This window comes from Rhinoraja longicauda, chromosome 11 (genome assembly GCF_053455715.1).
Source record: "Rhinoraja longicauda isolate Sanriku21f chromosome 11, sRhiLon1.1, whole genome shotgun sequence".
Taxonomy (NCBI): Eukaryota; Metazoa; Chordata; class Chondrichthyes; order Rajiformes; family Arhynchobatidae; genus Rhinoraja; species Rhinoraja longicauda.
This window is the reverse complement of record NC_135963.1, coordinates 51,668,491-51,682,683: the sequence shown is the minus strand read 5'-3', so window position 1 is coordinate 51,682,683 and position 14,193 is coordinate 51,668,491. Positions and strand designations below refer to the sequence as shown.

Sequence of the window (14,193 nt, the reverse complement as noted above, 5' to 3'; positions counted from 1 at the left end):
AGGTGCAATGTTCTACACGGCCATGGCAGAAGGAATGGAAGGAGACTGGTACTCATGCAATACAACCGAAGCAAACTGTGAGATCCCAGGCCTCCCATGTGGCCAGTGGTACAATGTAACTGTGTTAGCAATGGATGAGAATTGCACCAGTTTACCAAGTTCAGCTGTAGAAATTCAAACAGGTAAGATTACTTTTTAATTATGTGAAAACCGGAAAATAACCAAATTGGCATAGTATTATAAAACTGCATATTAATAAACATGGATAACTACCACAAAAAAATCAATTACATTACCTTTAATTGTAATTTACATATGCTCAGTTCAGTTCAGTTTAGTTTATTGTCACCTGTACCAAGGTACAGTGAAAAGCTTTTGTTGCGTGCTATCCAGTCAGCAGAAAGACAATACATGATTACACTCGTAGGAAAGAAAACTGCAGATCCTGGTTTAAATCGAAGGTAGACACAAAATGCTGGAGTAACTCAGAAGGGTCTCGACCCGAAATGTCACCCATTCCTTCTCTCCAGAGATGCTGTCTGACCCGCTGAGTTACTCCAGCATTTTGTATCTACATGATTACACTCGAGTCAATTACAGTGTATAGATACATGATATGTTGTATATTCATTAACATGCACAAAATCATCAAAAAAATTAATGCACAGCAAAAATTAATATCTGGGATCCAAGATGCAATAGAAGGATTCAGCTGCATTACTTTAGTGTTTGTTGAGGTTGTGGGAGTTTGCTGTTGTTTCCGTCTTTCCCTCGGACAATAGAAAACATATTCACAAATTGATTAAGATTAGCATCTATGTCCTCGTTGCAGTAAACATTACCAAGTAGGGTAGTTAATCCATTTTATGGATGGTTTTATGGGCTACCAATCCCAAAATTTCTACCTCAAATACAGAGTTGATTATCTCACATTACCTCATTGTAAAGTTTAACGTGCACATTTCCTGACAGCTGCAGCTAGGTAAGTAAGCATCAGGTACAGCAGGCAGTGAAGAAAGCTAATGGAATGTTGGCCTTCATAACAAGAGGAGTTGAAAACCAGAAAATAACCAATTGTCAGGAATGATTTAAATTATTATAAAACTGCTTATTAATAATCATGATAACTACTACTAATAATCTGTTATAATTGTCATGTAAATATACATAGCCAAAACATAGCTTCATAAAATTAATGTTTGCGATCCAAGATTCAATACAGGGATTCAACAGCATTACTTTCGTGATGTTGAGGATGTAGGAGTTTCTCAGCTAAGAGCTAACAGATTATTGCTGTTATGTTCATGTTTTTCCCTTGGGAAAAGGTAGTGAAAGTACTCACAATCTAATTAAGATTAGCATGGGTACGAGTTCCTTGTAACAAACAACTAGAAAGGACAGTACTGTAGTGGCCTGGCGGAGGCCAGAGAAAAGGCAAGACGCCAGGCAGTTTTTAGTAAGATTCTTTTATTAGGCTGCGAGCTCCAGCCCACAGCGTAGTTCCCCTAGGGATGAGCCACGCCTCCCCCTGGTCTGGCTTTTTACCCCCTTACGCCTGTCCGTCACGTAACGAGGGGGCTGACCCAAGGAGTGGCCTGATCCGCCACAGGACCCCCCCCAAGAACCGGAGGTACAAAACGGACAGGAGGGCGCACGAGGCGACCAGCCCGGGTGCGCACCATGACCGGCGCAGGGACCGGCGACTGACCGACAGGTGGAGGGGTCGTAGCAGACACTGGAGGGGGTAGCTTGGACGGGGGGCGACCGCGCGGGCGGGGCTGCGCAACCGGCACCGGCCGATCAATGTCCACGTGTGCCGGCTTCAGCCGTGCGACCGAAAGAGTCTCTCTGCGACCCCCCATGTCCAAGGACAGTACGTTGTTTTATGTGCTGCTCATCCCACAATTTCTACCTCAAACACAGAATGGATTATTGCACCTCACCTCATTGCTCAAGTTAGCTGGTGCATTCCTCCGCAGTTTGTTGCAAGATTTAAGATTGTGTAACTTTTAGCAATAGAACTGCAATGTTAAATCCACAATTGTTTACGGATTCTTTTTCGATGCTTTCTCAAATGCGCAGTGCCTTGCATCCCACAAAATATGGTCGCTCACATCAACTGTGAAAATAACACCATCTCAGTGTTTTGGGATCCCAGCAATGGCTCAGAGTCATACCATGTAACAGCGCAAGGAATCAATGGCCATTGGGCCTCCTGCAATACAACAGGCACTGAATGTGAGGTCTCTGATGTGCACTGTGGACTGAACTACTACGTAACTGTAGAGGCAATCCGTATGGAGTGTAACAGCTCGCAAAGCTCTGCTGTGACCGTTAAAACAGGTAATTCACGTGAAGCATATAGAATCATATCTATATTTTTCTACATTATTTGAAGTGTTGCGTTTGATGTATCCTCAGTCTATAATTATGAATGTTCTCGTTACAGTACCGTGTGTCCCCCAGAATGTTGACGCTCACATGGACTGTGATGCTGGACATATGTCGGTCTCCTGGGAGTTCAGTGAAGGTGCAATATCATACACGGCTACTGCAGAAGGCAGCAACGTGCAGAAATGCAGTGCCAACGATACACTGTGTGATATCACCGACCTGCAATGTGGAGAGACCTACACCCTCTCAGTTTATGCGATTGATAACACCTGTGACAGTGCCGAAAGTCCTTCCATCACAAGGAGAACAGGTAAATGCTGAGCAGCACAATCTCCTGGATCGCTACTTTCTCTATCAGAATACTAACATCAAATTCTGCACTGGCTAAAAGCTGTCCTCCTAAAAATACATTAGCTTGAAGATGAGGCACTCCGTACGTCCATGGCAATGAGAGGAATAATAACAGGAAAAGACTCCTTGATTGACCAAGTCCACCAAACACTGATGAAATAGTCTGAAGAAGGGTCTCGATCCAAAAGAAGGGTCTCGACCCGAAACGTCACCCATTCCTTCTCTTCTGAGATGCTGCCTAACCTGCTGAGTTACTCCAGCATTTTGTGAATAAATACTTCTGATGAAATAGTGCTCATCATCTCTTCTCTTTGTTTTTTCAGCCTCGTGCATCCCACAGAATGTCGATGTCCAGCTGGACTGTGACACAAACGATGCCTCAGTGTTGTGGAGCCGCACGAAAGGTGCAGTGTCTTACGTTGCCACGGCAGAAGGAAGTGATGGGCGCACTGTTTCCTGTACGACGGATAATAGACGATGTCTGATACCTAACCTACAATGTGGCCAGGAGTATAATGTAACTCTGACAGCACGGGACGATGTGTGTGACAACTCACAAGGCGCTCAGATTGTATTCCACACTGGTAAATTCCTTGTCTGGAATAGAGGGGCTTAATATTAAAACAACATATTCCCAACAGTAATTTGAGCAGAAGACTATGCTGGTGGAGCTGAATGGGTCTGTGGATGACAATATTTCGGGAGGTCGGTCCATTTCATCCCAGTTTTGAAGAAGGCTCTCAACCCAAAGTGTGTCGCCTGTCCATTTCTCATTACAAATGATTCCTGACCTACTGAGTACCTCCAGCAGTTTGGGGGTTTTTTTTGCTCAAGATTCCAGCAGTATCTTGTACCCCCAATGGTAACTTTATCTACATGCATAGGAAGGAGCTGCAGATGCTGGTTTACACCGGAGATAGACACAAAATGCTGGAGTAACTCAGCAGGAAAGACAGCAACTCTGGAGAGAAGGAATGGGTGACGTTTTGGGTCGAGGCCCTTCTTCAGATCCATATGCACATATATTTTAACATTCTGTTGTAAAATATCCAAACCTCCTGGCTGGGACAGGGAACATGAATATTTTATAGTAATTGGGAGAAGTCATGACTGAAGGCAAGTTGTAAGATATCACGTTTCAGAGAAGTAGCAATTTAAAGCAATTTCATAAGTGATCTCCACAGCAGTTCCTCGTTGGCTGAAGCCACTGTCACCAAAGACGGTGAAGAAGAGGAAGCTGATGCTGCAAAGATGCACAGGCTGCTGTGAGTTTAGGATGGTGCGTAGAAATAAGCAAGAGGCCTGAAGACAGTGACGCTTTAGTTCAGTTTAGTTTAATTTAGTTTAGAGATACAGCGCGGAAACAGGCCCTTCGGCCCACCGAGTCCGCACCAACCAGCAATCCCCATACAAGTGGTTCTTGGTAACAAGTTCCTTTTTCTGTGTCATTTTGACTGAGTAGATGCAAATTCTGTAAGATGTAAGCCAAAGCTGTAAGCGCAGAAACAATAGGGAAGATTTCAAAATAGATATTTATCGTTTTAAAAACCCCTGGTCTGGTCAAATATGTGAAGGGATTTTATTTGGTGAACAAACCCTGAAGTTTATGTTGTATGTTAAAACCTTTATTATAAAGTAACATTTATAATGTTATAAAGTAACATTGAGTATTAAATACATTCTGTACTTTGTAGCACCTTGTGCACCCGAGGACATCTCCACCAGTCTGAACTGTGACACCAAGAGTACATCAGTGGTCTGGGAGGAGAGTGATGGGGCGATGTGGTACATTACAACAGCGGAAGGACAAGATGGACACATTTCGTTGTGTAACACGACAGGGACGAGCTGTGATTTCATGGACCTGCACTGCAGTCAAACGTACTCAATAACTGTAACAGCGATGGACGCTTACTGTCAGAGTGTAAACACTTCGGTTTTTGAAACTGAAACAGGTAAAACATTAATTTTTGAAAATGCCGAAAGGAGGAAATTACAACATCTGCAGGTTATTTGATTTTCAGTAATTGAATGAATGAATGAATGAATGAATGAATGAATGAATGAATGAATGAATGAATAAATTTATTGGCCAAATATGAGCACATACAAGGAATGTGCCTTGGTGCTCCGCTCGCAAGTAACAACATGAACATACAGCAAACAGTTAAGAAAAAAGCATAAAACATTAAGACATTAAGAATACAACATTACGGTTTAAACATGTGAGTGAAATAAACCAGAGCAAAAAGAGACTACAGACTTTTGGTTATTGAGTAGAACTACTACCCGCTGAAAAAAGCTGTTTTTATGTCTGGCTGTGGCGGCTTTGACAGTCCGGAGTCGCCTTCCAGAGGGAAGTGCTTCAAAGAGTTTGTGGCCAGGGTGAGAGGGGTCAGGAATGATCTTGCCCACTCGCTTCCTGGCCCTTGCAGTGTACAGTTCGTCAATGGGGGGAAGGTTGCAGCCAACAACCTTCTCAGCTGATCGAACGATTCGTTGCAGCCTCCAGATGTCGTGCTTGGTGGCTGAGCCAAATCAGACCATGATGGAGAAGGTGAGGACAGACTCTACGATGGCAGTATAGAATTGAACCATCATTGTCTGTGATCAATTGCCAGTGGTCTTGGTGTCCTGGATAAATGGAAACCTCCTTAAATTTTGAGTTAGTTTAGTTTAGTTTATTTTAGATTACTTTAGTTTACTTTAGATACACAGAATGGAAATAGGCCCTTCGGTCACTGACCATCGATCAACCGTTCACACTAGTTCTACATCATCCAACTTTCGCATCCACTACCTTCATACTACAGCCAATTTTTTGCACAGGCCTATTAACCCAGGGTCCCACATGTTTTTAGTATGTGGGAGGAAACCGGAGCACTCAGCGAAAGCCCGTGCTGTCACAGGAAGAACATGCAAACTCACCCCCTCCTCCCCCCTCCATCCCTCCTCCTCCCTCCCCCGTGCCTCCCCCCTCCCCTTCCCCTCCCCCTCCCCCCTTCCCCACCAATTCTAATGTATTTCTCTTTGTTAAAAACACTAATTGAGAACCTTGGCCCATCTCCTGTTGCTCCATACAAAATTGATCGCTTTGATTCCTGAGGGGCCCCATTCTCGATATGGTTACACTTTTCCCCCTAAAGTACATAATATCTCTTGGGATTATCCTTCATATAATCTGCCAGAGCTATCTCCTGCCCCCATTTTGCCTTCCTGATTTTGCAGACTTCAGTAGCGTTCTCCTCAGTTCCTGAAACTCCTCCAGGGTACGCTTATTCCCAGCTGCCTTTGTTTCGAGGCCAGATTAATTAAAATGATCAAAAATCTGAATGGTAGATATATATTAATCCAAATGTAAAGAGAAATGCATCCAAGACACAGGTAAACAGTCATATCTAAACTGGTATAGTTTATAATTATAGACAAAATCCAACTGGATCACGGAGCTGAATCTTGCTCCTGCCCAATATCCTACATTCACCACTGAAATGCCGCAGAATTATCACTAATTCATATGTATAGGGAGGAACTGCAGGTGCTGGTTTAAACCGAAGGTAGACACAAAAAGTTGGAGTAACTCAGCGGGACAGGCAGCATCTCTGGAGAGAAGGAATGGGTGACGTTTCGGGTCAAGACCCTTCTTCAGACCATTCATGATCTCTTGTTTATCTTTCTTTCTCTCCAAAGCCCCTTGTCCCCCTCAGAACGTACAAGCTGATTGTGCTGCCCTCACTGCGTTTGTAACGTGGGAGCTGAGTAATCTCACAGTGTGGTACACTGCAACAGCGGAGGGCAGCGATGGACACACGGCCACTTGTACCACATTCGACACAAACTGTCTCATCCCAGATCTCCACTGCAGCCAAACGTACAGCATCTCCGTGCTCGCATTTGGGGAAACCTGCAGCAGTCTCCAAGGTTCCAGTTACGAAATTCATACAGGTAATAAATAAAGAGAACCTCTCTTCAGTTACATCATTCTTCTTTGAAGGATATCACGAGCATTGCAATGTGGAGTGTGGTTTGGACGTTAGAGCAAACTGTGCAGCCCAGTTCAATACTCTGAGGTCTCATAAGCAGCCATTGAATGGCCCTTTGAGGCAGAAGTTCAACCACTGTGCCTCTGTGCTGCCCCTGCACATATCTGCATTAAACTCCGTTAGCCATTCCTCTGCCCTCGCCCAGCTGATCAACAGCATATTGCATTGTTGACAACCATCTTCACTACCTACAATACCAGCCTCTTTAGTGTCATCTTAACTTACTAATCATGCCTTGTACATTCTCATCCTAATCACTGATATAAACAGCAATGGGCCCAGCACTGATCCCTGAGGCACAGCAATCATCACAGGCCTGCAGTCCAAAAATGGCTTTCCACCACCGCCCTCTGCTTCCGTCCATGAAGCCAATTCTGTGTCCAGTTTGCTAGCTCCCCCTACGTCCCATGAGATCTAACCTTGCAGAGCAGCCTGTCTGTGCCATAGATTTTAATGTTCATATTTCCTTTCCTGCAGCACCTTGCGCCCCAGATGAAATCATTGCCAACGTGGACTGTACCTCCAATAGAGTGGTGGTATCGTGGGGAAGAACTGATGGGGCGATCTCGTACGATGTAACAGCTGAAGGAAGTGATGGGCATACACACTCAGACAATACCACAGACACACGCTATGAAATGCTGGATTTACACTGTGGACAATCCTACAACATAACCGTAACAACACTGAGTTACAGCCGGCACGGCATTTCAAGTACTTCTGTACAGATACAAACTGGTAAATAACATCCCAGCAAGGAAATAATTTTGATGTTTAGTCATTGTGTTTATTTACAAGACGGCAAGCGAATTGATATTAATTAGTGTTTTCTGAATAGCACCCTGCATTCCTGAGAATCTCACAGCTGAGCTGGATTGTGAATTGAATACAATATCGTTCTGGTGGGATGAAGCTGATGGAGCAAAGTTATACACGGTGACTGTTCGAGACAGTCAAAGAGAAACCGCTTCATTCAACACAAGTGATACAAGGGCTCAAACACAAGAGTTGCAGTGTGGTGAATATTATACAATCTCTGTTCTGGCAACAGATGAGATCTGCAGGAGACCCCAGACAGCAGTGGTGAATGTGCATTCAGGTAAAACTTTTAAAAGTGTCATCAACTGACGTGTGAGGTTTCAATGGCAATATTCAAACATCAACGTGTTATTTTGAAGTTATTAACAGTTCTCTTGCTAAATGTTGCTCTGTGATTGTGCAGCGTAGTTTTATAATATCTGAGCTCAATTCCCTCACACACCACCTGTAGCCTCCTCCAGATCTGAATCAGAATCATGTCCATGGCCCACTCAATCCCCAACATGTCCCCCAGAATTATTTTGCCTCTTTTTCCCTAAGATTATTTATCCAATTCTCTGGTAAAGATCATCATTGAAACTCCTTCAACTTTCATTCAAGGACATGTATTCCAGACCTCACTTTCATTGTGTCATGATATATTTCACTGCATATCCACTTCTTTGCCATAATATTTAACTCTACATTCCATCTTCACCGTCCTAAAGAAGACAATGTACCCACTCCATCATCTTGATTGTAACTGTATCCCCTCACCCCAAATATCATTTTTGATAACTCTCTTCTGCGCCTTCTCCTGGACCATGTGTGTAGGAAGGAACTGCAGATGCTGGTTTAAACTGAAGATAGACACTAAATGCCGGAGTAACTCAGCGGGACAGGCAGCATCTCTGGAGAGAAGGAATGTGTGACGTTTCGGGTCGAGACACTACTTCAGATTGAGCACCCACCCATGTAGCACTAGCGAACTTTCTTTAGACCCTTCTCGACCCGAAACGTCACCCATTCCTTCTCTCCAGAGATGCTGCCTGACCCGCTGAGTTACTGCAGCATTTTGTGTCTACTTTCGATTTAAACCAGCATCTGCAGTTCTTTCCTGCCTGGATATTGCTTCCCTTCCAGTTCATGGGCAACCCATCCATCTTTTACAGGTCACCTTTGTACCAGAAGAGATCCCAATGGTCCATAAATCTGAACCCTGCCCCCTGCACCAACTCCTCAGCCACACACTCATCTCCCCTATCACTCTGTTCCTACCCTCACTAGCACGAGGCACTGGAAGCACTCCAGAGATCACTGCCATGGAGGTCCTGCTTGTTAGACTTTTACCTAACTCCCTCTGCTCATATTGCTGTACCTAATTCCTTTCCCTACCTATCTCATTTGTGCCAACATGCTCACCTCCCCCTTGAGTCACCCATTCCTTCCCTCCAGAGATGTTGCCTGTCCCGCTGAGTTACTCCAGCATTTTTGGTGTCTCTCTTCTCCTGGACCATGTTAATTTTCTTTAACCTTAAAATGGATACAACACTCCAGTTGTGGTGGGACCTGTAATTTATAACGTTTCACTGCCGCCTTTGCCTTTCTCCTCTTGTGAACTCCTCAGTTTATAAAGATATTTCTAAATATTTTTCTGGGAATTATTGACATTTTCAAAACTTCATTTATCTGTTTCTTTACTTGCTTAAACAAGGTGGTCCAGCTGCCTGACATCCAACTCGACTCTCAATTTTATTTTCAGTCGCTTGTGATCCTCATAATGTCAAAGTGCAACTGGATTGTAACCTCAATACAGCAATGGTAATGTGGGACCACAGTAAAGGAGCACTGTGGTACACTGCCATTGCGGAAGGAGCTGATGGGAACAACGTCTCGTGCAGCACATCAGAAACATCCTGTAGAACACCCGCGTTACTCTGTGGCCAGTTATATTCTGTGTATGTTGTAGCTTCGGACAGAACTTGTAACCACTCTGTGAGTTCTTCAACTGAAATTCAGACAGGTAACTCATTATTTACTGACTGATGTGGCTTGCAATGCCAGATATTACTTCAATATGTTTACCTAATATGTGGGATGATGGAATGTGTAAGAAGCAACTGCAGATGCTGGTTTAAACCGAAGATAGACACAAAATGCTGGAGTAACTCAGCGGGACAGGCAGCATATCTGGAGAGAAGGAATGGGTGTCGTTTCAGGTCGAGACCCTTCTTCAGACTGAAAGTCACAGGAAAGGAAAACGAGAGATATAGACAATGATGTAGAGAGATATAGAACAAATGAATGAAAGACATGCAAAAAAGTAACAATGATAAAGGAAACAGGCCATTGTTAGCTGTTCGCGAGGTGAGAATGAAAAGCTGGTGTGACTTGGGTTGGGGGAGGGATGGAGAAAGAGGGAATGCAGGTGTTACTCGTGGTCAAATTATTGGATTTGATTTGCAGACATGGGTATGAATTCTGCCAGAGATGCTTGGGAATTTAAATCCAATTTTGTACCTGGCACATGTCCTCCGATGTGCCCAACAGATTTCTGTCTTTCTGCAATCCATTACCTTTTCATTCGAAGGCTGACACGGTAGATGCAAGGGCGCTGTTTTTCGTGGCTGGGGTGTGAACCAGAGTCTTTATTCTCAGATTAAGGGGTCAACCATACACTATGGACATTCAAAGAAATTTCTTCACCTGGTAGATCTAGAATCTTTAGAAATCTCCACCTCCGAGACGGTGGGAACGGGGGATGAGTCGGCAGGTCATAGGATCATAAGGTCTTAGGAGTAGAATCAGGCCATTTGGCCCATCAAGTCTACTCAGCCTTTCAATCATGGCTGATCTATCTCTCCCTCCTAACCCCATTCTCCTCCCTTCTCCCCATAACCTCTGACACCTGTACTAATCAAGAATCTGTCTATCTCTGCCTTAAAAATATCCACTGACTTGGCCTCCACCGTCTTCTGTGGCAAAGAATTCCACAGATTCACCGCCCTCTGACTACAGGTCCATCTGCTATATCCGACGTATTATAAAGGGGTCGCTAAAATGTGAGTTTATAGTATTGTCTTTGCGAAACATTAAGGCGAGAAGATTGAGAGAAGTTGATTCTTTCATGATAGAGGGACATGACCAGAAAGAACGCTCACCACTCGTAGTGCCGCCTGTGGCCGCTCAGGGAATTACAAGTCAAGTCAAGTCAAGTTTATTTGTCACATACATATATACAAGATGTGCAGTGAAATGAAAGTGGCAATGCCTGCGGATTGTGCTAAACTACAAAACAGAATAGAGAAAAAAAAAATGTAACAAAAAATAAATTAATACAGTAAATTAAATTAGTCCCTGGTGATATGAGAATTAACAGTCCTGATGGCCTGTGGGAAGAAACTCCGTCTCATCCTCTCTGTTTTCACAGCGTGACAGCGGAGGCGTTTGCCTGACCGTAGCAGCTGGAACAGTCCATTGCTGGGGTGGTAGGGGTCCCCCATAATGTTGCTGGCTCTGGATCTACACCTCCTGATGTATAGGCCCTGCAGGGGGACGAGTGTAGTTCCCATAGTGCGTTCAGCCGAACGCACTACTCTCCGCAGAGCCTTCCTGTCCTGGGCAAAGCTGTTCCCAAACCAGATTGTGATGTTCCCGGACAAGATGCTTTCTACAGCCCCAGAGTAGAAGCACTGAAGGATCCTCAGAGAGACTCCTAATTTCCTCAACTGTCTGAGGTGGTAAAGGCGCTGCCTTGCCTTACTCACCTGTATGGCAATGTGTGTTGTCCATGTCAGATCCTCTGTGATGTGGACTCCCAGGTATTTATAGTTGCTCACCCTATCCACAGTAATCAACTGAGCTCTCGTGAGTTTGTCCAGATTAGAGGGGAGCGCGGATCATCGGTTGCTGGATAATTCGGTGTTCAACCTGTAATAGAAAGGACTACTAATACTATTTTTCCAATCCGTGATTGCACTTTAAGATTTGTGAATTTAGGTACAAGACTGAAAATCTTTATCCAGCTAACTTATTTTATTTCTTCAGCTCCCTGCAGTCCCCAGAACGTAAGTGCTTATTTGGACTGTCCAGCACGCACAACATCAGTGTGGTGGGAGCAGAGTGAAGGTGCAATGTTCTACACGGCCATGGCAGAAGGAATGGAAGGAGACTGGTACTCATGCAATACAACCGAAGCAAACTGTGAGATCCCAGGCCTCCCATGTGGCCAGTGGTACAATGTAACTGTGTTAGCAATGGATGAGAATTGCACCAGTTTACCAAGTTCAGCTGTAGAAATTCAAACAGGTAAGATTACTTTTTAATTATGTGAAAACCGGAAAATAACCAAATTGGCATAGTATTATAAAACTGCATATTAATAAACATGGATAACTACCACAAAAAAATCAATTACATTACCTTTAATTGTAATTTACATATGCTCAGTTCAGTTCAGTTTAGTTTATTGTCACCTGTACCAAGGTACAGTGAAAAGCTTTTGTTGCGTGCTATCCAGTCAGCAGAAAGACAATACATGATTACACTCGTAGGAAAGAAAACTGCAGATCCTGGTTTAAATCGAAGGTAGACACAAAATGCTGGAGTAACTCAGAAGGGTCTCGACCCGAAATGTCACCCATTCCTTCTCTCCAGAGATGCTGTCTGACCCGCTGAGTTACTCCAGCATTTTGTATCTACATGATAACACTCGAGTCAATTACAGTGTATAGATACATGATATGTTGTATATTCATTAACATGCACAAAATCATTAAAAAAATTAATGCACAGCAAAAATTAATATCTGGGATCCAAGATGCAATAGGAGGATTCAGCTGCATTACTTTAGTGTTTGTTGAGGTTGTGGGAGTTTGCTGTTGTTTCCGTCTTTCCCTCGGACAATAGAAAACATATTCACAAATTGATTAAGATTAGCATCTATGTCCTCGTTGCAGTAAACATTACCAAGTAGGGTAGTTAATCCATTTTATGGATGGTTTTATGGGCTACCAATCCCAAAATTTCTACCTCAAATACAGAGTTGATTATCTCACATTACCTCATTGTAAAGTTTAACGTGCACATTTCCTGACAGCTGCAGCTAGGTAAGTAAGCATCAGGTACAGCAGGCAGTGAAGAAAGCTAATGGAATGTTGGCCTTCATAACAAGAGGAGTTGAAAACCAGAAAATAACCAATTGTCAGGAATGATTTAAATTATTATAAAACTGCTTATTAATAATCATGATAACTACTACTAATAATCTGTTATAATTGTCATGTAAATATACATAGCCAAAACATAGCTTCATAAAATTAATGTTTGCGATCCAAGATTCAATACAGGGATTCAACAGCATTACTTTCGTGATGTTGAGGATGTAGGAGTTTCTCAGCTAAGAGCTAACAGATTATTGCTGTTATGTTCAGGTTTTTCCCTTGGGAAAAGGTAGTGAAAGTACTCACAATCTAATTAAGATTAGCATGGGTACGAGTTCCTTGTAACAAACAACTAGAAAGGACAGTACTGTAGTGGCCTGGCGGAGGCCAGAGAAAAGGCAAGACGCCAGGCAGTTTTTAGTAAGATTCTTTTATTAGGCTGCGAGCTCCAGCCCACAGCGTAGTTCCCCTAGGGATGAGCCACGCCTCCCCCTGGTCTGGCTTTTTACCCCATTACGCCTGTCCGTCACGTAACGAGGGGGCTGACCCAAGGAGTGGCCTGATCCGCCACAGGACCCCCCCCAAGAACCGGAGGTACAAAACGGACAGGAGGGCGCACGAGGCGACCAGCCCGGGTGCGCACCATGACCGGCGCAGGGACCGGCGACTGACCGACAGGTGGAGGGGTCGTAGCAGACACTGGAGGGGGTAGCTTGGACGGGGGGCGACCGCGCGGGCGGGGCTGCGCAACCGGCACCGGCCGATCAATGTCCACGTGTGCCGGCTTCAGCCGTGCGACCGAAAGAGTCTCTCTGCGACCCCCCATGTCCAAGGACAGTACGTTGTTTTATGTGCTGCTCATCCCACAATTTCTACCTCAAACACAGAATGGATTATTGCACCTCACCTCATTGCTCAAGTTAGCTGGTGCATTCCTCCGCAGTTTGTTGCAAGATTTAAGATTGTGTAACTTTTAGCAATAGAACTGCAATGTTAAATCCACAATTGTTTACGGATTCTTTTTCGATGCTTTCTCAAATGCGCAGTGCCTTGCATCCCACAAAATATGGTCGCTCACATCAACTGTGAAAATAACACCATCTCAGTGTTTTGGGATCCCAGCAATGGCTCAGAGTCATACCATGTAACAGCGCAAGGAATCAATGGCCATTGGGCCTCCTGCAATACAACAGGCACTGAATGTGAGGTCTCTGATGTGCACTGTGGACTGAACTACTACGTAACTGTAGAGGCAATCCGCATGGAGTGTAACAGCTCGCAAAGCTCTGCTGTGACCGTTAAAACAGGTAATTCATGTGAAGCATATAGAATCATATCTATATTTTTCTACATTATTTGAAGTGTTGCGTTTGATGTATCCTCAGTCTATACTTATGAATGTTCTCGTTACAGTACCGTGTGTCCCCCAGAATGTTGACGCTCAC

At 44.0% G+C, this 14,193-nt stretch overlaps 1 protein-coding gene across 1 annotated transcript; it reads left to right on the top strand.

The window, feature by feature from the left end:
• Nucleotides 1-22: 22 nt before the first annotated feature.
• LOC144597991 (fibronectin type III domain-containing protein 7-like) lies at nucleotides 23-14,186 on the top strand. Its single transcript, XM_078407856.1, has 11 exons — nucleotides 23-182; nucleotides 2,083-2,343; nucleotides 2,450-2,704; nucleotides 3,069-3,329; nucleotides 4,440-4,700; nucleotides 6,436-6,690; nucleotides 7,266-7,526; nucleotides 7,627-7,887; nucleotides 11,634-11,894; nucleotides 13,795-14,055; nucleotides 14,179-14,186. Exons 1-11 carry the CDS (start codon nucleotides 23-25, stop codon nucleotides 14,184-14,186), a joined length of 2,505 nt encoding a protein of 834 aa, XP_078263982.1.
• The last annotated feature ends 7 nt before the right edge of the window (nucleotides 14,187-14,193 follow it).

Excerpts from the sequence above, each read along its gene's own strand:
- LOC144597991 (XM_078407856.1), top strand. The coding sequence starts at position 23 with ATGGCAGAAGGAATGGAAGGAGACTGGTACTCATGCAATACAACCGAA. Across the intron at positions 183-2,082 it reads AGCTGTAGAAATTCAAACAG|TGCCTTGCATCCCACAAAAT; the intron begins GTAAGATTACTT and ends TCAAATGCGCAG. Across the intron at positions 3,330-4,439 it reads TCAGATTGTATTCCACACTG|CACCTTGTGCACCCGAGGAC; the intron begins GTAAATTCCTTG and ends TGTACTTTGTAG.